This window comes from Zea mays, chromosome 1 (genome assembly GCF_902167145.1).
Source record: "Zea mays cultivar B73 chromosome 1, Zm-B73-REFERENCE-NAM-5.0, whole genome shotgun sequence".
Lineage (NCBI taxonomy): Eukaryota > Viridiplantae > Streptophyta > Magnoliopsida > Poales > Poaceae > Zea > Zea mays.
The window spans coordinates 199,798,384-199,823,836 of record NC_050096.1 but is presented as its reverse complement, the minus strand read 5'-3'; the positions used below and the strand labels follow the sequence as shown (position 1 = coordinate 199,823,836).

General features: G+C 45.6%; 1 protein-coding gene across 2 annotated transcripts; it reads right to left on the bottom strand.

Moving 5' to 3' along the window:
• Window positions 1-7,383: 7,383 nt before the first annotated feature.
• On the bottom strand, window positions 7,384-16,336 carry LOC100278774 (uncharacterized). 2 transcript variants are annotated; one of them, XR_563431.3, is made up of 8 exons: window positions 15,836-16,336; window positions 13,831-15,261; window positions 13,494-13,745; window positions 12,453-12,533; window positions 9,648-9,804; window positions 9,122-9,558; window positions 8,624-8,778; window positions 7,384-7,754 (listed from the first exon to the last, which is right to left on the bottom strand). XR_563431.3 is itself a non-coding variant. In NM_001151941.2 (7 exons), the coding sequence occupies exons 2-7, from the start codon at window positions 14,983-14,985 to the stop codon at window positions 8,722-8,724; spliced, it is 2,139 nt and encodes a 712-aa protein (NP_001145413.2). In that variant the 5' UTR covers window positions 14,986-15,261; window positions 15,836-16,176; the 3' UTR covers window positions 8,585-8,721. The 2 variants fall into 2 exon arrangements, 1 of the variants encoding a protein (NP_001145413.2); NM_001151941.2 differs by lacking the exon at window positions 7,384-7,754 and having other exon boundaries at window positions 8,585-8,778; window positions 15,836-16,176.
• Between the last annotated feature and the right edge of the window lie 9,117 nt (window positions 16,337-25,453).

Here is a 25,453-nt window from a genome sequence, read left to right as displayed (position 1 = left end):
TGGAGATTCACTACCATCCAGGTAAAGCGAACGTAGTAGCAGATGCTTTGAGCAGAAAGAGTCAGGTCAATCTGATGGCCGCTCATCCGATGCCTTATGAGTTGGCCAAGGAGTTTGACAAGTTGAGTCTCGGATTTCTGAACAATTCGCGAGGAGTCACCGTTGAGTTGGAACCTACCCTGGAGCGAGAAATCAAAGAAGCGCAGAAGAACGATGAGAAAATCAGTGAGATCCGGCGACTGATTCTAGATGGCAGAGGCAAAGATTTTCGGGAAGATGCAGAAGGTGTAATATGGTTCAAAGACCGCTTGTGTGTTCCCAATGTCCAATCCATTCGGGGGTTGATCCTCAAGGAAGCTCATGAGACAGCCTATTCAATTCACCCTGGTAGTGAGAAGATGTATCAGGATCTGAAGAAGAAATTCTGGTGGTACGGAATGAAGAGGGAAATCGCAGAGCATGTGGCTATGTGCGATAATTGTCGACGGATCAAAGCAGAGCACCAGAGACCAGCTGGATTGTTGCAACCGTTGCAAATCCCTCAGTGGAAATGGGATGAAATCGGCATGGATTTCATAGTCGGATTGCCTCGCACTCGAGCCGGCTACGATTCTATTTGGGTAGTAGTGGACCGCTTGACCAAGTCAGCCCACTTCATACCTGTCAAGACCAACTACAGCAGTGCAGTATTGGCAGAGTTGTATATGTCTCGGATCGTTTGCCTTCATGGTGTGCCAAAGAAGATAGTGTCAGACAGAGGAACGCAGTTCACCTCTCATTTCTGGCAGCAGTTGCATGAAGCCTTGGGCACACATCTGAATTTCAGTTCAGCGTATCATCCGCAGACAGATGGTCAAACTGAAAGGACCAACCAAATTCTTGAAGACATGTTGAGAGCCTGTGCATTGCAAGACCAGTCCGGATGGGACAAGAGATTGCCTTATGCAGAGTTTTCCTATAACAACAGTTACCAAGCCAGCTTGAAGATGTCACCATTTCAGGCGCTCTATGGAAGGAGTTGTAGAACTCCATTGCAATGGGATCAGCCTGGAGAAAAGCAAGTGTTCGGGCCAAACATTCTGCTTGAAGCCGAAGAGAACATCGGGATGGTTCGAGAGAATCTGAAGATAGCGCAATCGAGGCAGCGAAGCTATGCAGACACAAGAAGAAGAGAGCTGAGTTTCAAAGTCGGAGACTTCGTCTATCTGAAAGTGTCACCGATCAGAGAAGTCAGAAGATTCGGAGTCAAAGGCAAGCTAGCACCCCGCTACATTGGTCCGTACCAAATTCTCTCAAGGCGTGGAGAAGTGGCCTATCAGCTCAGTTTGCCAGAGAATTTGGCTGCCGTGCATGATGTCTTTCATGTGTCTCAATTGAAGAAGTGCTTGCGTGTGTCGGAAGAGCAGTTGCTAGTGGAGGGTCTTGAAGTCCAGGAGGACTTGACCTACACAGAGAAGCCAGCGCAGATCCTTGAAACCGCAGATAGAGTCACTCGAAGGAAGACCATCAGAATGTGCAAAGTCAGATGGAATCACCACTCTGAGGAAGAAGCAACCTGGGAGCGTGAAGATGATCTGATGGCTAAATACCTTGAGCTCTTTGCTAGCCAACCCTGAATCTCGAGGGCGAGATTCTTTTAAGGGGGATAGGTTTGTAACGCCCTGAATTTGGGGGTAGATTTTTTTCTTCTTTTCACTCGCCAAATTCGGGCGTTACCCTTTCCTTTTCCCTTTTCCCCTCGCTAAACCTTGATCTTTTCCAAAGTTATAGCGGGTTTTGGCTTTAAATCTCGTGTAAAGTAAAACCCTAGAAATACTTTCTTTTGTTTGCTGCACCATGCCGAACCATGCACTTGTTTTGATTGATGGAAATTGTGAAATCATTCAAATAGATTTTTGAAAAAAGGAAAAAAACATTTTCTTTTTCTTCCCCCCCCTTCCCCATTTTGGCCCAGCCGCCCCCTTCCCCCTCCCCTCCCCCCCCCCCCCCCCCCCCCCGCCGTGGGTCGTCCCGGCCGGCCCAACCCCCCCCCCCCCCGCCTCCCCCTTTGGGCCCAAGTGGCCCAGCCCCCCCCCCCAAATTCCCTCTCTCCCCTCTCCCGCGGGCCTCGCCCGTCATCCCCTCCCCTATCCTAGCGCCGCCGCCGCCCTCCCCTGCCCTAGCGCCACCGCCGCCGCTCCCTCCCCCGCGCGCCGCCGCGCCGCCCTCCCCCGCCGCGGTGAGGGCCCCCCCTCCTCCCCTCTCCTTTCCCCTTCTCCCTCCTCCTTCCTCGCCCGCCCGGCCGCTCGGCGAGCCACCCGGCTCGGCCGCCCCGCCCCTCCCCGCGCTCGGCCCCGCTCCGGCGAGCCGCCCCGGCCCCCGGCGAGCCCGCGCCTGCCCCCGCCTCGGTGAGTCGCCCCCGCCCCGACCCCGTCCCGGGAGCCCGCGCCCGCCCCCGCCTCGACGAGTCGCCCCGCGCCGCCCCTTCCCCGCCCCGCCCCGTCCGCTCGGCGCCCCGGCGAGCCGCCCCGCCGCGCCCCAACCTCGGCCGACCCTCGCCGCGCCCAGCCCCGGCTCGGCCGCCCCGCGCCGCCCCTTCCCCACCCCGCCCCGTCCGCCCGGCGCCCCGGCGAGCCGCCCCGCCCGCGCCCGGCCGCCCCGGCGAACCCGCCTCGCCCTCGCGCCGCCCTCGGTCCTCGCCCTCGCGCCGCCCTCGGTTCGCCCCCCCCCCCCCCCCCCCCCCCCCCCCCGGCGAGCCCGTCCCCGACCTCGGCCGCTCCCCGGCGACCCGCCTCTCCGGCGAGCCGCCCCGCCCGTCCCCGGCCATGGCGCCCGCGCCCGGCTCGGCCGCCCACGCCGCGCTCGTCCCCAGCGAGCCCCGCGCCCGGCCCGGCCGCCCTCGCCGTCGCCCGTGTTCGCCCGCCCCGGCGTGCCTTGCTCGTGTCGTGATGGCCCCGGCGCGGCCTTGAGCTCGGCCCAGCGTGCCTTTGGCGCGCGGCCTCGAGCTCGGCCAGCGCGCAGTCCCGACGCGTGCGCGACTCGTTCGCGACACGTTAAGTGTGGCTTTGCGAATGCCCACGCAGCGCCTTGGCGTAGCTCATCGTGTCCGCGACGCGATGCAGAGCGCCCTGTCGCGTCCGCGACACGATCGTCTACCCCCCAGACGCCCCGTCTACCCCCCCCCCCCCCCGCGTATCCTATGCTCGCTAATCACGTTGTTTATATTAATAAGATAGGAGTCTCAATTTGGAAATTGGTTACGTTAGTTAATTTGTATAGCTAATCGTCTATCTCATTCAATGTTAATTTACTAAAAGTGGTCACGTTTACATTAGTGCATGTAGCTAATCCTTTTGTTAGAACCAATTGGAACTAGAGCACGTAACGTCTAGTTATTCGCCTACCCGTAACGCGCCTCGAGCATAAGCTTCAACCCTCGCGAGACCTTTCCCCGCCTCTTTCTAACCATGGTAAATTCATTATCTTATGTGATATTCTATGCATATTTACTTTATTTGTTCTCTTATATGGTGTACTGTTTGTTTCCTAATTTGAATGGATGGATGTATGTATGCTTGCAATCGCATAGAGAACGATTCGGTCGAGGAGCCCAAAGAACTCGCAGGAGAAGCCCCTGAGCAGCAGTCGGTTGGTGGAGGCAAGTGTCCCTTGACCTATCTCTGTCCTATTCATTCTTTAATTCACCTCCCGCATTACACATTTATGCCTAAGGATTGACTAGCTTTGTTATCCATGTCCTTGTTTACCTATTTGGGTTGGATTATTATTGTTTAGCTTTATGCTATTGCTCAAACTCTAATCAATGAACATGATGAGATTATCTATGATACGCTGTTTTCCCTTCTCTTATCGTGATGTTGTACTTGTGGCCTTTAAGGGGGCTCGAGCGGTTTCTCGAGTGCCTCTCCGTAAGGACCTGTTCTATGGATGACCGCCCGGGAAAACAGTGCAACCATGAGGGTGGAATGGGGTGCCCTTAGCTGAATAATTAGAGGATCCGAGGTGTAGATCACTTAGCCGTCGTGCCGTCAATGGGGCTCGGTGTATGCGGCTCGCTCTGCCAAGTTTGGGTTCGCCCCTTGGGGAGGAGTGCGGTGCATTTAGGAAACCTAACGGGTGGCTACAGCCCCGGGGAATCTTTGTAAAGGCTACGTAGTGATGCCCTGCTGGGTCACCTTGGTAGTGATCAATGGAGAGTCATGATCTCCGGGCAGAAAGGGAATCACGGCTTGTGGGTAAAGTGCACAACCTCTGCAGAGTGTTTGAAAACTGATATATCAGCCGTGCTCGCGGTTATGAGCGGCCAAGGGAGCTCCAGTGATTAGTGGTACTTGATCAGCGACACTTTGGTTTACAGGTGGCAATGAGACTGATGGTTTTGGTTATGTCTATGGTGCTGGTAAGTGGTATTCTTTTCGTTTGGAAAGGGTACATCGGGCTAATAACTTGGGTTAATGCTAAAACCTGGCTTTCTACTAGTAAATAATAATCTGACCAACTAAAAGCAACTGCTTGACTTATCCCCACATAAAGCTAGTCCACTACAGCCAAACAGGATACTTGCTGAGTATGTTGATGTGTACTCACCCTTGCTCTACACACCAAACCCCCCCATCCCCAGGTTGTCAGCATTGCAACCACTGCTCAGGAGAAGATGAAGCTATGGAAGGAGACTTCCAGGAGTTCCAAGACTACGACGAGTTCTAGGCGTGGGTTAGCGGCAACCCCCAGTCGGCTGCCTGTGAAGGCCGCGTTTATCTACGTTTCTTTTCCGCACTTTGATTTATTGTAAAGACTATGTGGATGTCTCAGACATATGATGTAATCGACTATTATTTCCCTTTTTAATACTATTTGAGCACTGTGTGATGATGTCCATGTTACGTAACTGTTGTGTACGTGAATTGCTGATCCTGGCATGTACATGGTTCGCATTCGGTTTGCCTTCTAAAACCGGATGTGACAACCAAGCTGGATCACCTAAGCATCTTGGTTGTTGCCAAAATGGAACTCTGTAGTCACAAGACCGAAACCTCAGCTGGATAACACAGCTTTTGAAGTTCTAATTATATTTATATGCTGGTGGGTACATATAATCCAATCTACGTCGTGTGATAGTCAAGAACACGGTAAGTGTACCCCCCCGTTTAGGTTCGGCACGGGTCTAGACGCACCACGAAATCACCTATCGACTACCACGACATGTTGAATCTAACCTAGGTAACTCAGGAGAGATCGCAACAAACGCAAGAGCACCGTGAGGGAGACAAAATACTTACAGAGATTCGGGTCGTCGCAGCACAATACCCTACGTCCTCTTTAGAGTGGATTGTATTGTCTGGAAACAACTAAGTGTCGAGCACAAAGGTGACTATGAGAGTTATGTGAGTGAGAAGGTTTTCATGTGTGAGAAGAGTCCTGCCAGGGGGCCACCCTATCCCTTTTATAGTCTAAGGGGAGAGAGGGTTACAATAGACAAGTATGACCAGGGTGGTAGCTTGACCCGTCATATTTTAATGGAGAAGTTGTAGGTGTCAATCCAAAATTCTATAGATGCATGCCCTGCACGTCCTAGATGCCTGAGGCACGTGCTAGGCGTGCACACGTCATGAAAGTTCAGGGGACATGACAGGTTGTGGCACAAGTCATCCATGATACCACAATGTCATATGGGTGCCACACCCCCAGAATGTTCGGGCCTTACAGCTAGGAAGTGGGCACAGTGCAGCTTCAGCCGCACTTATTCGGTTGGATAAGTGTGACATGTCTTCTAACTACTTACCAATCGTGGCATGAGCAACCAAGACACATGGCACGTCTGGAGCCCCTTTGACTAGGGTCGATGCAGGATCTAGAGGACATGTAGCGTGCCCGGACCCCAAAACAGGCTTAGGCCTCCCGGAGCAGGCGCTCCTAGGCCCCACATGCTGACGGAGCAGCCAAACAAAGGGCTCCCCAGAGACGTCTGAAGTCCTCCCTAGGAGCCTAAGACTGTATTTGGTTTGGCTTTGGCTTTTGCCCCCTAAAAGCCAAAAGCCAAACCAAATGGTTGGATCCAGGAAGCAGCTTTTTCTAAAAGCTGACTTTCTCGTAGTGTAAAACTGAAAGAACCCCTGGACCTACTTTTAGTGGCTTTCGGATGAAACTGTGAAAACATATATCGAAGAACTTTTTACGGCTCTTAGTGGTTTTCACCAAACAGTTTTTAGCTTTTAACAACTCACAGTCCACAACAACTTTTTTTCATAGCGATAGTCCAATCAAACAGACCCAAAGGCCATGTGGCGCTGCTAGACCCGGCTAGGGGCGAAAGCCACCAGAGATACTGCACAACTATATCCCGCCAAGCGTCCCAAGAGTCTAAAGCCCTAGGAGCCCAAGGACTCGTGACGCTGCCAGACCCCGCCAGGGGCAGGGGCCACCAGGAACACGTGGCCCAACCACAACCCCAACAGATTTGGCGAGGACGATTGTAGGAAGGGAGCCTAATGAAGACTTAAGCGGCAAGGGAACCCCATACGCAGTCGTGTGGCCACGCATTCTCTTGTCTCTTTAGAGAGATCGTCTATAGGGGTACATTTGTGTTGTGCCTAATAGGCCGGCCCAAAGCACAAAATTCTAGGCACGGTGGAAGCCTGGCATAACCTAACCTAATTGTGGTCTAGACCGACACGGTCCAATATGTGGGTCATGCTTGGCCTCAAGTCAACCCCACGGGTCGGCTTGGCACGACACATTTAACTAAGACCCATCAAAACCCACTAAACATAGACTTAGTATTTAACTAAGGCTCATCAAAGCCCACAGAACTAGCACAACTTGGAGAATCTAAAGTTTCAACAGGCCTTCGAGAACCAGTACCTAGATAGGAATAGTGATCATTGTACATGTATTCTGTATGTATTCTGTGTGGCTGTGTAGTACTCAACTAAACACTGAACAGAGAATTGAATATTATTTCTGAGCTAGTTGTACTCTTTTTTTCTTTCTGACCAAAGGTTTTTAATGTGATAGCCACAATATATATATATATATAGTACTTTCTGTTTATGTATTAATATTGTATGTATATAAGTCGATCCGACACGTTAAGGCATTCTAGGTTATTTAGACCGTCCTTACACACAACTAATTTTAGACCGTGTCGTAAGCTGATGGTCAAGTCTAGCACGACACGATCCATAATTGGAGATATACTTTTACGGGTCATGCCTTTGTGCCAGACCAACCCACATGTACAGATATAACCTAGCCCACCTTAAAGATAAGATTGTGGGGGCTTGTAGCCCGTCCTCTCCACGCTCCACGCACCACGCACCACGCAGGCCTAGTTTGATTGTAGCGCATGAGATACCAGTACCAGAGGCACCAACATAATCCATATTCAAACTCTTACCCATCTTAGGGTAATTCGAGATGAAAAAGGGAAATTCCTGCTAGGAATGTCTCCTCGTAACCGCCCCATTTATGCTTTGTTTGGGTACTCTAGTATCCACCCAAATCCATATGTATTGATATGGATTGGAGTATAAATTAATTTAATTTTACATTCCAATGCACCTCAACATATGTGGATTGTGATGCATACTAGAGTATCTAAACAAGACCTGTGGATTGTGATGCATACTAGAGTATCTAAACAAGACCTTTGAAGAAAATCCATGCACCCTTGTCCTTGTTCCCTACCACAGAGAAGGAATTTTCTCCGTGCCTAACCCCAACGAGGATCGAGGACCCAATGGCGATCCCAGTACCTGTCCCCTCCGACACAATAATAGACCAAGTCAAATTTACCTAATCACTGCATATGAATATAAGAAAGCAATGATATATGCATTCATAACATCAAACAAAACTAATCTTGAATATATGTCTAAAATTTGAACAAACAGAAACAAGAACAAAGAAAGAATATGACTCAACCTAAACAAACAGAATATATATAACAACCAAATTCCATTTTTAGCAAACTTGTAGCACACCAGTGTCCTACAAAATGAAAGTAAATAGTACAAATAAAACTAAATAAATGGTACAATGCATAATAGAGATTAACAAGCATCAAACCCTAAAGATTTAATCAAGTCAACGCCGAACGAGGTAGCTTCTCTTTGCAAGAGGATGAGGGGTGACTCAGTGCCACTGAACGAAGGTGCTAGAGCAATGAGACGCTGGTAAGGATCGGCCACCATCTGCTGCTCTAACACCTTTTGTTCGGTGGCATCTTGAGTCATCCCCTTCATTCTCCTGCAACGAGAAGGGCTACACTCCTGCAATGAGAAGGGCTACATCAAAAACTTATATTCATTTTCTATTCTTGTTATTTTATTTGATGTTATGAATGTCTATATCACTGTATTCTTAGACTCGTGTGCAGTGATCATATAAATTTAAGTTGATCTATTATAATATTAGATGAGTCAAGTATGGAGTCCTAGTTGGAGCTGTGTATGAGGAAAATTCCTTCCCCATGGCAAGGAAGAGACAGACATATCAGCATCAGTTTTAACAGGTGACAGCTAGTGTTCAGAAACATGACAGAACAGCCCTCTGACGGTTTCGAAATCAGGAGGAAAGAACATATAGGCACAACTAAATGGTGCATTTTATTTGGAACATTGACCTGTACATTTGTTGGTGAAAAGATGAAACGGCTGGTGACCAAGTTAGTCATGATAACATATTTACAGATTATTATTGTCCGGTGCAGCAGCGCAACCATCAGTTGCTTATGTCAAAGTACTTGGGATCGGCGGGGAAATCATGCTCCACTCGCAGCTGCAACAAAGATGAAACCTATCACATTAAATTCTACGGATTTATAACAGAACAAGAAACAGTCAAGGAACAGTCTGATAGACACGTATAGGCTATTAGAGCAAGCTTAAATAATTATTTCGAAATCATAAGGAAGATCAAAAAGATGGTCTAGCGTAAACAACAGTAAATAACAGAATATCATATTAAGCAGGTGCATTTTTGTCCAAAAAAACAGAATATCGTATTAAGCATGTGTATTTTGTCCAAAAAAACTAATGTAAACTGACCCGAATTCTGACTGATGATGGAAGAAAGAAATGAAAAGGTAGTGCTGCCAGTGCCAAGATTAAATTTTGTGTACCTCGCCTTCATCTGCATCTGAGTGCCTTTGAGGAAATACAACTCTAAGATCATTGTAGAGATAGAACCTCCGTTCTTCCTCAGGTAGCGTATTGCTGCTATATGGTGCCGTTGATAGATCAGATTTGCAACGAAGCATTGATTTCGAGGATTTTTTCTTGGAGGGGCACAGAAATCGCAGGTGCAAAGCATAACGAAGCACAGCTCCACCTGAACTATCATTGATCTTAGAAGGTGAGCAGCATGATTTCTTTTCTCCCATGCCAAACTTATCCATTTGACAGCAGCAACCATCAGAATCAGACTGGTCTTTCTTATTTCCTGGAGAACTAGACTTATTTGATTCATTAGAATCACTATCCAATGATCGACATCTTGTTTTCAGATCTCCTTTTTCTGATTCATCATTTGAGTTGCAGTTCTGTCCACCGTTGCAGCCTACAAAGACAAACTGAAAAATTAGCACCAACTCAAAGTCGACAGTTTGAATTCAACTATTATTCGGTATCAGGCCATCAGCAGATTACATTCAGAACGAGCTCCCCGTTCGCTAGGTTCATTTCCACATGAAACTGACTGAGAAGATTTGTGACCAGAATTAACATCACAAGTCTTGCTTCCTTCTTCCACTGGATTAGAAGGCAAGGCAGAGGGGGAGAGAGTGACCTTTTGCCGCACGAAAGTCTGTCTCGTTACACAATATGAGAAACAAGATCAGGACAGATGATTGAAAATACAAAAACAAATAGCTGAGATTTATAAAGCAGCACTCGAAAAAAAATCTAGCATTTGATCCCTAGAAGAAGGTAAAAGCATGTCCATCCCATGCCTCAAACTCTCAATGCTTTCAGATACCCAATAGATTACCTGCACTGCTCAAATTCCAAATTGGCCTATTTTTACGGTACTTAGGGCTCGTTTAGCAGAGCTCCGTTCCATGATTCTCTAGCTCCGAGAGCTGATACTCTAATAGAGTGATTCCGAATGATTCTCTAGCAGAAGTAAATCCATCCGAGGAAAGCCCTCTGGCAAATAATCCGATTGGAGAGTGAGAGCCGGTTGGAGTGGAAGCGGCGGGAAGCAGGTTTTTTTGGCTCCCACTCTCTAGTACAAAATGGAGACTAGATTCACTCTGCTCTAACCATGGAACAGCTCGGTTTTTTGCCGTTTAGCAGCGTGGGATTTGAAAGGGAATTAGGCTTACACCTAGTCCCTAAATAATTTTGGTGGTTGAATTGCCCAACACAAATATTAGACTAACTAGTTTGCTCTAGTGTATAAGTTATACAGGTGCAAAAGGTTCACACTTAGCCAATAAAATGACCATGTGTTGGGTTCAACAAAAGGGCAAAGGAGCAACCAAAGGCTCCTCTGGTCTGGCGCACCGGACTGTCCGGTGTGCCACCGGACAGTGTCCGGTGCACCAGAGGACTTCAGCTCAAACTCGTCGCCCTCGGGAAATTTCCAGAGCCAGCGCACTAAAATTCACCGGACTGTCCGGTGTACACCGGACAGTGTCCGGTGCTCATTTGAGACGCGGCTCAGGAACTCGCCAGTCTCGGGAATTCGCAAAGGCTGCTCCGCTATAATTCACCGGACATATCCGGTGTACACCGGACTGTCCGGTGCAACCTCGGGGCAACGGCTACTTCGCGCCAACGGTCACCTGCAGGCGCATTCAATGCGCGCCAGAAGCGCGCAGTCGTCAGGCACGCGGGAGCAGGCGCACCGGACACTCTACAGTGCATGTCCGGTGCGCCACCGGACATCAAGGCGGGCCCAGAGACAGAGCTCCAACGGTTGACCCAACGGCTATTTGGTGACGTGGCTGTCGCACCGGACATGTCCGGTGTGCACCGGACTGTCCGGTGCACCATACGACAGACAGCCTCCACCAACGGTCAAGTTTGGTGGTTGGGGCTATAAATACCCCAACCACCCCACCATTCATAGCATCCAAGTTTTCCAGCTTCCAACCATTATACAAGAGCTAGCATTCATTGCAAAGCACATCAAAAGAGATCAAATCCTCTCCCAACTCCACACAAAGCCCTAGTGACTAGAGAGAGTGATTTGTAGTGTTTATTTGAGCTCTTGCGCTTGGATCGCTTCTTTTTCTTTGGCATTCTTTCTTGTGATCAAACACTCACTTGTAATTGAGGCAAGAGACACCAATTGTGTGGTGGTCCTTGCGGGAAGTTTGATTCCCAAGTGATTTGAGAAAGAGAAGCTCACTCGGTCCGAGGGACCGTTTGAGAGAGGGAAGGGTTGAAAGAGACCCGGCCTTTGTGGCCTCCTCAACGGGGAGTAGGTTTGAGAGAACCGAACCTCGGTAAAACAAATCCGCGTGTCTCACTTCATTATTCGCTTGCGATTTGTTTTGCGCCCTCTCTCGCGGACTCTATTATATTTCTAACGCTAACCCGCCTTGTAGTTGTGATTATTTTTGAGATTTTTCAGTTTCGCCCTATTCACCCCCCCTCTAGGCGACTTTCAGGATTGATTCTCGCTCGGAGCGGAGCCGTGGAAGCTCTGCCAAACGCCCCCTTAGTTGAGATATAATCACTTGGCAGATCTAATATAGGTTATACTAACCTCAAAAAATGAAATTCGCTCAGCCAATAAAAATGATATATGTACATATTTCATATATGAGTCAGCATGAAATTAGGTAAACACGCGATCATACAACAAACATTCAGTTCTTTTCTGTTATGACCGGCAACCTAGCAGCCCTAATAAAATCAGTTAGTTTGTTTAGATGGATAAGTATAAATTAGTTTGTTTAGATGGATAGGAATAAGAAGTTTTTTAGATAGATAAAGATTTGGTTTGTTAAGATATTAGATAAGGTCCGCTGCTATCTCAGTCCTATAAATATTAAGCAGGCAAGTATCTTGCCTGTGCTTCCCCCAACCCATCTATTGTTCATCCGCGCCTAATAAAATCAGTTAGTTTGTTTAGATAGATAAGGATTTGGTTTGTTAAGATATTAGATAAGGTTGGCTACTATCTCAGCCCTGTAAATATACCCCTTCAATCAATGAAAGATTAAGCAGTATCTTGCCCGTGCTTCCCCCAACCCATCCACTGTTCATCCGCGCATACTGTTCACCGTGGTACTGTTCATCACATGAATAGTACCGCGTCTCTTCCAACCAGAAGCCCTAACCCTAGGACGACGGCGCCCAAGCGTTGGGGTCCTAATCCTAGACCTCAAACCTACCACTCGTGCTACCTCCGTAACCCTAATCCCAACATTTTCAGTCGCAATGACAAATATTAATCCAAGGTCATAAGAGCGTAATGAAAAATATTAGTCATTCGTGTACCTTGGTTCCAGGAGGCATGTCACTCAAGTCATAGTTGCAGAAGAAAGTATGAAGTGGAGTCTTCTCTGGGTTGCTTACCACCTGTCAAAGTCATTTTTTTATTTCAATTGTACAGAGACTCGGAATACAACTCCCAAAAGTGGGCAGGCGCAGATGTGTAAATCAGATCCTGTAAATCTTTGCCTTTATTGACTGCTGTGAGGAACTCCCCCACAACACACAACAACAAAGAATCTTTTGTCCATGTTGCCTAGAAATCCAGGCAGCAGACAGACATATGTGAAAGAACATATGTTCAAACATGAACCAATTATTCGAAGTAAAGGTGCAAACAATGGAAGGGGTAAAAATAAAATGTCATTTGTGTAATGCAGTAAGGGGCAACGATTGTTGTGCAATTAGACCTTAGGTGCAAGTGTGCAAGCGAGTCTCTTGATCCTTAGGTGCAATTAGACCTTAGGGGTAGATATGACTGTGGTTTGTTAGGTTTTTTATAAAGCTTCATGAGTTGGTGATGTAAGGGTCTAAGTGTTAAATATGATATACGGTTGGATCATGATCTAACAGACCAGGAGACTCGTTTGAACCTTAGACCTGATTGCACAATAGTCGTTGTCTATCGTAAGGTACAAGCAAAACTAAGCGATGCTTTTGAGAAACTGCCTATAGCAACACTGAGGGAAGGATATTTATCCAAAAAAAAAAGTTCAGTGTTATCCAAGAACTCAGCAGTGTTGCCTTTTTTGACAACAAGCAGTCTTGTCTTCATAAATTTCATGCATCAAGGGACATTCTCAGCTGTAAACAATTCTATCAAAGCAGATGCAGAGAACTCCATCGTCAAGGAATTTCTGATGTCAACAAACCTTGTTAATCCAGGTAACTCGTATAGATATCTGATTATGAAAGACTTCAAATAGAGAAAAAAGCATAAACCAGTGCACCATGCAGAAAGACGATGAAGGACTACGATTTAATCAAAATTGAACTGGTCAATGGTCATAACAATATTAATGTTAGGGATCCAAAACAGTTTAGTACCAGCTGTATGCGACCCTTAACAGGGATGCGTAAACGACTCTTTGCTGACCGCGAATCATTATTACTGTAGCTTCTTTGGAGCTTTGGGCTTTTGGTGTTATTCGAAGGCAACCTCCCAGCAAGATCAATAGAAGAATAGTATAGTAAGGAGCTATCCTCATCGATGCTTGTTACTGAGAATGGAAGTTTCTGAGTTGTGGGGAAGAAACTACCACCAGTGACATTTAGAACAGCTAAGAAACCATCAATTGTCTGCATTCAGAGAGGAAAATAGAATCAAATTCAACAATCAGGGACCCTGTACATTTTAGTAAGTAGCCAGGAAATTAGAGACAACCTGACTGTCTTTTCCATACGAGTATCGACCAGATAAAAGAGACTCCTCAAAGGAGCCAACAAGTGACCTCCTTACATGCAAAGACAAACTCCGACCATAACCAATTCTGGGAGATGTAGGGGAAGATTCAGGGCCCCAATTTTGATATCTTCTCAATGAACCCCATTTAGGTGTCATAACATCAAGTTCATCATGTAACAAGTTAGATCCTTTTGATACCTCCGGCATCCTAGCTCCGCCAGAACCTCCAGTTTCCTTTAAATCTAGGAAGTCATCCTCAAGATCTTTCATTATATATCTTTGAGATCCTGTCACTTTAATTTTGTTCATATATTTAGGGCTGAGAGGAGACAGAGAAAGCGGAGAGTGCGCTAATTTTGCACTAGCTGCTAGATGATCATAATAGGATATATAATCCTTGCTCCCAAGTAAAGGACCATCAGTGAATGAATTAGAATTGCTCCTAGTAACATCCCATTCTGGGCTCCGGCTGGAGCACCTAGAGGCTGGAGTATCCCGCGTTTCAAAAAAATTGATGCATCCCGTGTTGGCTTTTTTATTATCTTGGAAACCAGTACTGTATAGTTTATCGGCTGAATCAGAATGCCTAAATCTAGAATCACCAGAAGGAAGGTTGAGCATATCACCATTGAACTGTTTAACGAGCACATTTTTCAATGGAGAGAACAGTCTTTTCCTTGCTTGAAGTTCATGCTGATCAAATGGCAAATGAGAATTTCTGTCGACCAAAGATGAATCGACCATATCCGTTTCTGCCCCATCAGAACCTCCAATACAACCAGAATCAAAGCCCACAACCCTCCTTGCCGGCATATGGACAGAAGGCACTAATTTAGGAGAAGACCAAGAATTTGTATTTCTTGAATCAATGTTTAGTCCATGGAGGTCTGCGGGTTCGCCAAATTCACATCCGTCTTTAGAATACCCATTTGATTCATTAGGAGCATCTAATGTGGCCTTTCTATCAAAATCACATATCAATGGGTACGAAAGCACCCTTCTGCTAGAGCTTCCCGCAGGAAGCCCATCCAAATCACAGGCACTAACTCCTCCAGAATGTGGAGGGCAAGAAATAGAGGTGCGCAGTGCTGTTGGCGCATCATCCTCGACTGTTGAAGGTTGGGGTAAACCCATCGCAGCCTAGTCTGGGATAGCACCTAAGATGTACTGATTCAAGCACCTTTGAAGTCCTTCAGAATCCGTATTTGAGCCCCACCGAACACCAAACCGATGTCCAAGAATCATCTACCGAACTCAATCAATATAGGAAGCGTGGAACGACGCTCCGGACGCCTCCGGAGAAAGGACATCATCATCTTTGCGCTGCTACCGCGGCAACTGGAGATGAAGCACAGCTTGGACCCCGAGCAAGCAACCAGAAACCTAGGATGAACCATGCCCATCAGAGTCCTGCAGAAGCAAATCGACGGGCATTACATACTTCACCACTCAGCTGGGCTCAGTTAATGCTATTGCTTGCCATGAGCTAGCATCACTTCATTCAGTTCATAAAAGGAATATGTCAGCTTGTTGAACTTGTACCGGGTACCTCAGAAATAGTAAGTGAAGTGAGCAGCCAAGCCAACTATCGTTGCATCAATAATCACCACCAAACAAATAGATCATGAAATACAGAGACTACTGCTGCTACACATAAATCAAGGTAACTAAAAACAAACAAAATTGAAGATGAACCCCAAAAAATCAAAATCGCATTCGGACTGGCGAACCCCAGCTCGGATTGAAGGAGGGACTTCTTCACAGGCAGGCTGCTATAAGCGCAAGAAAGGGAAAAGCACAGATTTTGGACGAACACGAAGAACAGCTTTGCTATCTTTATTGTCGATCGGAATAAGCAAGACCAAGCTACCGCAGAACAACAAGTAACTGAGCAGAGCCCAGCACGACAAGAGCAATTGCAGAACTCCAAACCAAGATCACTTCACTTGGACATCAATCAGGGGGACGCCACACGCCAGCCTACCTGACAGACCAAGCAGAGAAACCAACCGCATGGCCGCCGAACGGAACCGGGTCTTCGCCGATGGGACTGCCTCGATCCGATGGCTAGAAAAACTCGGCCAGGAAGTCGGCGCGCAACCCAGCCGATTCCTGCTTGCCTTGCCTTCCCCTCAGCTTATTCCCCTTCCCGTCCCTCCTTGTCCCCTCTCCTTGCGCTCTGCTCCACCTCCCCCCTATCTTCTCAAATGGTGGCTATATAATTGTGCAACAGGACACGGGTCGCTAATTGAGAGATTCCTACGGTGGGAGACGCTGGATTAGTAGCGCTGGTAGCATCTGGTAGTTTCCAATCCGGCGGAAGGCTGGTTTGGTTTGGCAGGCTTGTGTCTCTGTTGTTCGACGCCCATGGATAAACAGCTTGTTCGCTGCGGCTTGCTGCGGCTGCAATCCGGCTGCGGCTGCGGCTTCTACAGTATTTTTCTCTCTATGGATTGCAGCTGCAGCAGTCCAAACAGCTGCAACAGTGTCGGCTTGTAGCCAGCCGAACACGCCCAAAAAGAAAAATGTTTCCCGAGGACCCGTATCTTGCATTTTGGTCCCCCAGGTTCTCCGATTTGGGAGAAAGAGGAGTACAGGATGCGTTTAGTTGCTAACTTGCTAGCACCGCTTGTTATCCAACTATTGCTTGTTTGTTGTACCCATATAAATAGGCCAAATGTTTGTTTTGTACAAGCACTGTTTTCGTGATTCTAAAGTCAAAAAAAATAAATTTTACTCATGTTAAGCTATCTCTAGCAGTTTACTCATCTTTATATCTATATTCAAACTTCACTCTGTAAACATGTGCAAAATAGTGTTTTATGTGACCACATGGATAAACTAGGGGACACACTCTTAAGAAGACATCATGTGTTCCATTAAATCAACACCCCAAACTTCTATCTAGTTACAACATATGAAAAAAAGTAATCTATCTCGATGTGTAACTACGGTTCTAATAGTGTGTTGTTATCTCTACAGCAAAAGAGTTATACAACCTAAGTTTCAATCCTATAACTAAACTAGCAAGCTAAACTATGGAAGTAAGCACATAGCCTAGGTAAGCAATAAATAAAAATGTGGAAACTTAGTTAAGATAAAGATGTAAACTGTTGTCAATGGGACTCATGTTTTCGCCTACACCTCGTTGTAGCCACACAAGGGACAAACTCTCAATTGGATAAATCAATGGATAGCTCGTGTGCCTTCCCCACGTGCAAATGGATCTCCGAGTTAGCCTTTAGTGGACTACTTCCCACCATCTTTATTATTGAGCTTTTGGCCAAATTCATTTAGCCTCTCTTTGTGCTCTTTATATCTGAACTAATCTCCTTTAGCACCCAAATTTGTTTGCCCTCTTGTGTCGGCTTACTTGTCCACCTTGATGGGCACCACCTTATCATTTTCTTCTTTTTAATAAGTATGGTGCAATGTCTTTCTCATTAACCTTGTTGGTGTAGGTGCGAAGAGCTTGCTTCTTTGATTTTTTTTCCTCCCCATTCTTTACCTTGCACTAGAAGGAATTGTGGCCTTCCTTGTGGGCATACTACAAAAAACTAGATCGAGTCACGGTTTAGACCAGGAAAAACTGGAAACAGTGGATTTGGTGGTTCGGTTCACCCAAAATACCATACAAGCAATTGAACAGATGTGAATCGATCAGTTTTGTGATGAATTGTTGAATCGATACCAGTTCTTAAGAACCAACCAAGTCTAAACCAAGACATAAGTTACCCCTCATTTTGCTCCATTTTATGGCATGAATGTAGCGGCTATAGTAAAAATGGTCAATAAGGATATTATATATAGAGAGAGAAACTACGTTTTATAGTTGTTGGGGGCACATATGCAAAACAACAGTCGCAATAAACGATCTTCATGAACTCTGAATTCTAGAACTTCTATAGAGATATGTCAATAGCTGGTTTTTATGATCTTGATATTCAAAAAACTCATAGGGGACAATTCTCATAGATGTCCAAGTATTAGGGACATGGCACTTCAAGGTCCTCAAGGGAAATTTTATGATAGATGACTGGGCCCTAGAAACTCTCCTTCTAGTGCCCACAAAAGGGCTTTTAAGACAGGTGACTGAGCCTTAGGGGCTTAGCCTTCCGCTGCCCTCAAAGGGACTTTTATGGTAGATGACCAAGCCTCAGAGGCCAGTTTTTTATGCCCATATATAGGAGGTCTTTTGGTAGAAGACAGAGCCCAAGGGACTCGGTCTCTATGCGCTCGTATAGGGACTTTCGACGTTGATATCTAGAGCCTTATGGGTTTGGTACTCCAGTGCCCATATAGAGACTTTCAATGCGTAGAAAATTGTAAGAGCTAATAGGATTACAACTGCTCTCCCTAGAGGGACCTTAAATACACTTTAGACTGTGTCTAGATACGTCGTCGTCGTATGCAGCTTATGGAAGACCGAGTTTGTGGGTGAGATAAAGGCTAGCCATCTCCCTGGACAACTAGTCGGATCATGGGTGTGTGATGCCGCAACATCGAGCCTTGACCAAAAAAGTATTTTGATAGATAGACATCTAAGAGAGTTTGCAACCAAGCAATTTTCCGAAGATCTTCGCCCACATCAATCAAAGGTATCGACTTGGCAGCTTTCGTCGACAATAGTGAAGATTCTTCTTGGCATTGGTCTTCGTTGCCTCGAGTGAACCTTCAGATGCTTGGGAGGCATATTGCTTCAGGACTTCGCCAAAGATTTGACCTAACAGAGGCACTCCTTCAATATCACCTTTCGTAAGTCGAGACTCATCTGAAGCACATTCGTGCTTTAACGACGTGTGTGCTATCGACTTTGTATTTATGGAAACTAAAAAATCCATAACATTAAAGTTAGCCACAAAACCATCGTTTCTAGGATTCTACTTTTAAATGGTTAGCAGCCATTGGGTTCAAACCTTCCCTCTTCAATAATATTATTTTCTATATTTCTCGTAAAAAAGTGAGACACATTTTTATTTTTAGAAAGAGGCATTACTTTTTCGCCGCAACCAAAGAAATATCAGAGGTTGAATACAGCCTAGTGCAATGAACGTGCAACACTAACTTTTAAACTCACGCTCTCACAAAAAGCAGGGTTGTTCCTCACTTTTTGAGGGCCTGGGGCGAAATCCGATATAGAGGCCCCATCAATCCAGAGGTGGGCCTACCACTCAAGCACCACAGGGCATGACCCAGGCTGCCTTGTCGGCTGAAAGTGCACCTCATGTCTAAATATATATACATGTCATTTTATATGAAATTAGTTGTAGCTATTAGCACATGATAATCTCGTCTAGGCTGTATTTAATTCCTAGATCCGCCACTACATATATACATATTATATTTACATATTTATAAAAGTTGAAAGTTACCTTTGTCCGAGAACGGGATCTAGATGACGCCTAGATGAGAGTGAATAGGCAAATAAAAATTAACCCTGAAAATTAAGAAATCTTACTCTACTCGAAGACTGGATCACAGCGGAATGAATATCACTTCGAGTAGGTCGTAGAGGAATCAGAGTCCCTGTCTTAAGATGGCCTGCACTTCAAAAATAACTTATACTATAGATAAGTATAGAAGTGTAAAGAGTAAAGCAATCAAAGAAGAGACAAAGAACATCACATCATAGAGCACTCAGGACACATAGATTTATCTTGTGGTTCGATCAAGCCTGAAATGCTTGCCTAGTCTACGTTGGAGTTAGCCAAATATTGAGTTGGAGTCTATTTCAACTCCTTCCTCTGTTTGCTCAGATCGGTCACCAGGTGGTAGATCGAGGCTCCCACGATGTCGAGGTTGGTAGTTGGTTACAGCAGACTCGCGACTATTTACAAGTCTCCATAGCACTCCGGTAGAGTAACAATACACCCTTCTCAAGATCTTGCTCACTTTAACTTGTTACACCAATCCACAAACTAGAGTGAAATGCACAAGAGAGGGAGACATAATTGATTTGCAATGTGTCTGCAAATTTTTGCTCCACTTGGGAGCCTTGGACACTTGATTATGGACGCATAGGGGTTCTTTTATAGCTCCAAAAGAGCCCCTAGTCGTTGTCATTTTCTTGCAAAAAGATGCCAAAATTGGGTTGACTATGGGCGCATCGGATCAGGTCCGTGTGCGACAGTCCGGGAATTGCTTTCCTTCTCTGAAATTGTTAGTCGTTGGTGCACAGGACCAGTCCTGTAGCAGGCTCTATGCGCCACGGACTAAGTCCTATAGCAGGTTCGGTGCACCACAGACCAAGTTGAAAGTCGCCTAGAGGGGGGTGAATAGGGCAAATCTGAAATTTATAAACTTAAGCACAACTACAAGCTGGGTTAGCGTTAGAAATATAAACGAGTCCGAGAGAGAGGGCGCAAAACAAATCGTGAGCAAATAAAGATCGAGACACGATGATTTGTTTTACCGAGGTTCGGTTCTTGCAAACCTACTCCCCGTTGAGGTGGTCACAAAGACCAGGTCTCTTTCAACCCTTTCCCTCTCTCAAACGGTCCCTCGGACCGAGTGAGCTTCTCTTCTCAATCAAACGGAACACTAAGTTCCCGCAAGGACCACCACACACTTGGTGTCTCTTGCCTTGGTTACAATTGAGTTGATCGCAAGAAGAATGAGAAAGAAAAGAAGCGATCCAAGCGCAAGAGCTCAAATGAACACAACAAATCTCTCTCTAATCACTAAAGCTTTGTGTGGAGTTGGGAGAGGATTTGATCTCTTTGGTGTGTCTTGTATTGAATGCTAGCTCTTGTAAGGTGTAGAAGTGTGGAAACTTGGATGCCATTGAATGTGGGGTGGTTGGGGTATTTATAGCCTCAACCACCAAAAATGGTCGTTGGAAGTGTGCTGTCGCATGGCGCACCGGTCCGGTGCGCCAGCCACGTCAGCAGACCGTTGGGGTTTGACCGTTGGAGTTCTGACTTGTGGGGCCTCTGGGCTGTCCGGTGGTGCACCGGACAGGTCCTGTAGACTGTCCGGTGCGCCAACTGCGCGTCCTCTAACCTCTGCGCGCGCAGGCGCGCATTTAATGCGTTGCAGTCGACCGTTACGCGCGAAGTAGTCGTTGCTCCGTTGGCACACCGGACAGTCCGGTGTGCACTAGACACTGTCCGGTGACTCACCGGACAGTCCGGTGAATTATAGCGGAGCGTACTTGGAAATCCCCGAAAGTAGCAAGTTCAGTGTTGAGTGCCCTGGCACACCGGACACTGTCCGGTGGTGCACCGGACAGTCCGGTGCGCCAGACCAGGGTGCCTTTCGGGTTATCCTTTGCTCTTTTGTTGGAACCCTTTTCTTGGTCTTTTTATTGGCTTATTGTGAACCTTTGGCACCTGAAGAACTTATAGACTAGAGCAAACTAGTTAGTCCAATTATTTATGTTGGGCAATTCAACCACCAAAATCAATTAGGAAATAGGTGTAAGCCTAATTCCCTTTCAATCTCCCCCTTTTTGGTGATTGATGCCAACACAAACCAAAGCAAGTATGGAATTGCATAATTGAACTAGTTTACATAAAGTAAGCGCAAAGGTTACTTAGAATTGAGCCAATATAAATTCTCATAAGATACGCATGGATTGTTTCTTTATATTCTCAATATTTTGGACCATGCTTGCACCACATGTTTTGTTTTTGCAAATACTTTTGTAAATTGTTTTCAAAGTTCTTTTGCAAATAGTCAAAGGTAAATGAGTAAGATTTTGAGAAGCATTTTTAAGATTTGAAATTTTCTCCCCTGTATCAAATGCTTTTTCTTTGACTAAACAAAACTCCCCCTTGATGAAATCCTCCTCTTAGTGTTCAGAAGGGTTTTAAGATACTGTTTTTGAAAATACTACTTTCTCCCCCTTTTGAACATAATAAGATACCAATTTGAAAACATCATTTTTTGTAAAATTAGGTGGTGGTGCGGTCCTTTTGCTTTGGGCTAATACTTTCTCCCCCTTTGGCATGAATCGCCAAAAACGGATACTTTGAGTGAAATATAAGCCCTTGTAAAACTACTTTCTCCCCTTTGGCAAATAAAACATGAGTGAAGATTATACCAAAGATGGAGAGTTGCTCGGAGCGACGGTGAAGGATGAGTTATATAGTGGAGTGGAAGCCTTTGCCTTGCCAAAGACTCCAATTCCCTTTCAATATACCTATGACTTGGTTTGAAATATACTTGAAAAACACATTAGTCATAGCACATGAAAGAGATATGATAAAAGGTATAGTAATGAGCTATGTGTGCAAAAACATCAAAAGAAATTCCTAGAATCAAGGATATTCAGCTCATGCCTAAGTTTGTTAAAAGATTGTTCATCTAGTGGCTTGGTAAAGATATCGGCTAATTGTTCCTTAGTGTTAATATATGCAATCTCGATATCCCCCTTTTGTTGGTGATCCCTTAAGAAATGATACCGAATGACTATGTGTTTAGTGCGGCTATGCTCGACGGGATTATCCGCCATGCAGATTGCACTCTCATTATCACATAGAAGAGGAACTTTAGTTAATTTGTAACCATAGTCCCTAAGGGTTTGCCTCATCCAAAGCAATTGTACGCAACAATGGCCTGCAGCAATATACTCGGGTTCGGCGGTAGAAAGAGCGATGGAATTTTGCTTCTTTGAAGCCCAAGACACTAGGGATCTTCCCAAGAACTGGCAAGTCCCCGATGTGCTCTTTCTATTAATTTTACACCCCGCCCAATCGGCATCCGAATAACCAATTAAATCAAATGTGTATCCACGAGGGTACCAAAGCCCAAACTTAGGAGTATAAACTAAATATCTCAAGATTCGTTTTACGGCCGTAAGGTGAGCTTCCTTAGGGTTGGCTTGGAATCTTGCACACATGCATACGGAAAGCATAATATCTGGTCGAGATGCACATAAGTAGAGTAAAGATCCTATCATCGACCGGTATACCTTTTGATCGACGGATTTACCTCCCGTGTCGAGGTCGAGATGCCCATTGGTTCCCATGGGTGTCTTGATGGGCTTGGCATCCTTCATCCCAAACTTGGTTAGAGTGCCTTGAATATACTTCGTTTGGCTAATGAAGGTGCCCTCTTGGAGTTGTTTCACTTGAAATCCTAAGAAGTACTTCAACTCCCCCATCATCGACATCTCAAATTTTTGTGTCATGATCCTACTAAATTCCTCACATGTAGATTCATTAGTAGACCCAAATATAATATCATCAACATAGATTTGGCATACAAATAAATCATTGTCAAGAGTTTTAGTGAACAAAGTAGGATCGGCCTTTCCGACTTTGAAGCCATTAGTGATAAGAAAATCTCTTAGGCATTCATACCATGCTCTTGGGGCTTGCTTGAGCCCATAAAGTGCCTTAGAGAGTTTGTGAACATAGTTAGGATACTCACTATCTTCAAAGCCGGGAGGTTGCTCAACATAGACCACTTCCTTGATTGGTCCATTGAGGAAGGCATTTTTCATGTCCATTTGATAAAGCTTGAAGCCATGGTAAGTAGCATAGGCAAGTAATATGCGAATTGATTCAAGCCTAGCTACGGGTGCATAGGTTTCACCAAAATCCAAACCTTCGAATTGTGAATATCCTTTGGCCACAAGTCGGGCTTTGTTCCTTGTCACCACACCATGCTCGTCTTGCTTGTTGCGGAAGACCCACTTGGCTCCAACAACATTTTGATTAGGACGTGGGACCAAATGCCATACCTCATTCCGAGTGAAATTGTTGAGCTCCTCTTGCATCGCCACTACCCAATTCGAATCTTGTAGTGCTTCCTCTACCCTATGTGACTCAATAGAGGAAACAAAAGAGTAATGCTCACAAAAATGTGCAACACGAGATCTAGTGGTTACCCCCTTATGAATGTCGCCGAGGATGGTGTCGACGGGGTGATCTCGTTGTATTGCTTGGTGGACTCTTGGGTCGGCCTTGGTTCTTCATCCTCCTTGTCTTGATCATTTGCATCTCCCCTTGATCATTGCCGTCATCTTGAGGTGGCTCATCTTTTTGATTTTCTCCTTCATCAACTTGAGCCTCATCCTCATTTTGAGTTGGTGTAGATGCTTGCGTGGAGGAGGATGGTTGATCTTGTGCATTTGAAGGCTCTTCGGATCCCTTAGGACACACATCCCCAATGGACATGTTCCTTAGCGCGACCCACGGAGCCTCTTCATCACCTATCTCATCAAGATCAACTTGCTCTATTTGAGAGCCATTAGTCTCATCAAACACAATGTCACAAGAAACTTCAACTTGTCCAGAGGACTTGTTGAAGACTCTATATGCCCTTGTGTTTGAATCATATCCTAGTAAAAAGCCTTCTACAGTCTTAGGAGCAAATTTGGATTTTCTACCTCTTTTAACAAGAATAAAGCATTTGCTACCAAAGACTCTAAAATATGAAACATTGGGCTTTTTACTGGTTAGGAGTTTGTATGATGTCTTCTTGAGGATTCGGTGCAGATACAATCGGTTGATGGCGTAGCAGGCGGTGTTGACCGCCTCGGCCCAAAACCGATCCGAAGTCTTGTACTCATCAAGCATGGTCCTTGCCATGTCCAATAGAGTTCTATTCTTCCTCTCCACTACACCATTTTGTTGTGGGTGTAGGGAGAAGAGAACTCATGCTTGATGCCCTCCTCCTCAAGGAAGCCTTCAATTTGAGAGTTCTTGAACTCCGTCCCGTTGTCGCTTCTAATTTTCTTGATCCTTAAGTCGAACTCGTTTTGAGCCCGTCTCAAGAATCCCTTTAAGGTCTCTTGGGTATGAGATTTTTCTTGCAAAAAGAACACCCAAGTGAAGCGAGAATAATCATCCACAATAACTAGACAGTACTTACTCCCGCCGATGCTTATGTAAGCTATCTGGCCGAATAGGTCCATGTGTAGGAGCGCCAATGGCCTGTCAGTCGTCATGATGTTCTTGTGTGGATGATGAACACCAACTTGCTTCCCTGCCTGACATGCGCTACAAATCATGTCTTTCTCAAAATGAACATTTGTTAGTCCTAAAATGTGTTCTCCCTTTAGAAGTTTGTGAAGATTCTTCATTCCAACATGTGCTAGTCGGCGATGCCAGAGCCAGCCCATGTTAGTCTTAGCAATTAAGCAAGTGTCAAGTTCAGCTCTATCAAAATCTACTAAGTATAGCTGACCCTCTAACACTCCCTTAAATGCTATTGAATCATCACTCCTTCTAAAGACAGTAACACCTACATCTGTGAAAAGACAGTTGTAGCCCATTTTGCATAATTGAGATACAGAAAGCAAATTGTAATCTAAAGAATCTACAGGAAAATCATTGGAAATTGAATGGTCAGGAGATATAGCAATTTTACCCAATCCTTTGACCAAACCTTGGTTTCCATCCCCGAATGTGATAGCTCGTTGGGGATCTTGGTTTTTCTCATAGGAGGAGAACATCTTCTTCTCCCCTGTCATGTGGTTTGTGCACCCGCTATCGATGATCCAACTGAGAGCACCTAGAGGGGGGGTGAATAGGTGATCCTGTAAAAACTTAAACTTATAGCCACAAAACTTGATTAAGCGTTAGCACAGTTTATGCCAAGTGGCTAGAGAGGAGTCAAAACACAATAACCACAAGAATCCAATCACAGAGAT

Bases quoted from the DNA above. Each gene is read 5' to 3' on its own strand.
- LOC100278774 (NM_001151941.2), bottom strand. From the start codon at position 14,985: ATGGGTTTACCCCAACCTTCAACAGTCGAGGATGATGCGCCAACAGCA. The intron at 9,805-12,452 runs GTACACGAATGA...GTAACGAGACAG, and splicing joins ACATGCCTCCTGGAACCAAG to ACTTTCGTGCGGCAAAAGGT. The intron at 8,779-9,121 runs GTACACAAAATT...TCTTTGTTGCAG, and splicing joins CAGATGCAGATGAAGGCGAG to CTGCGAGTGGAGCATGATTT.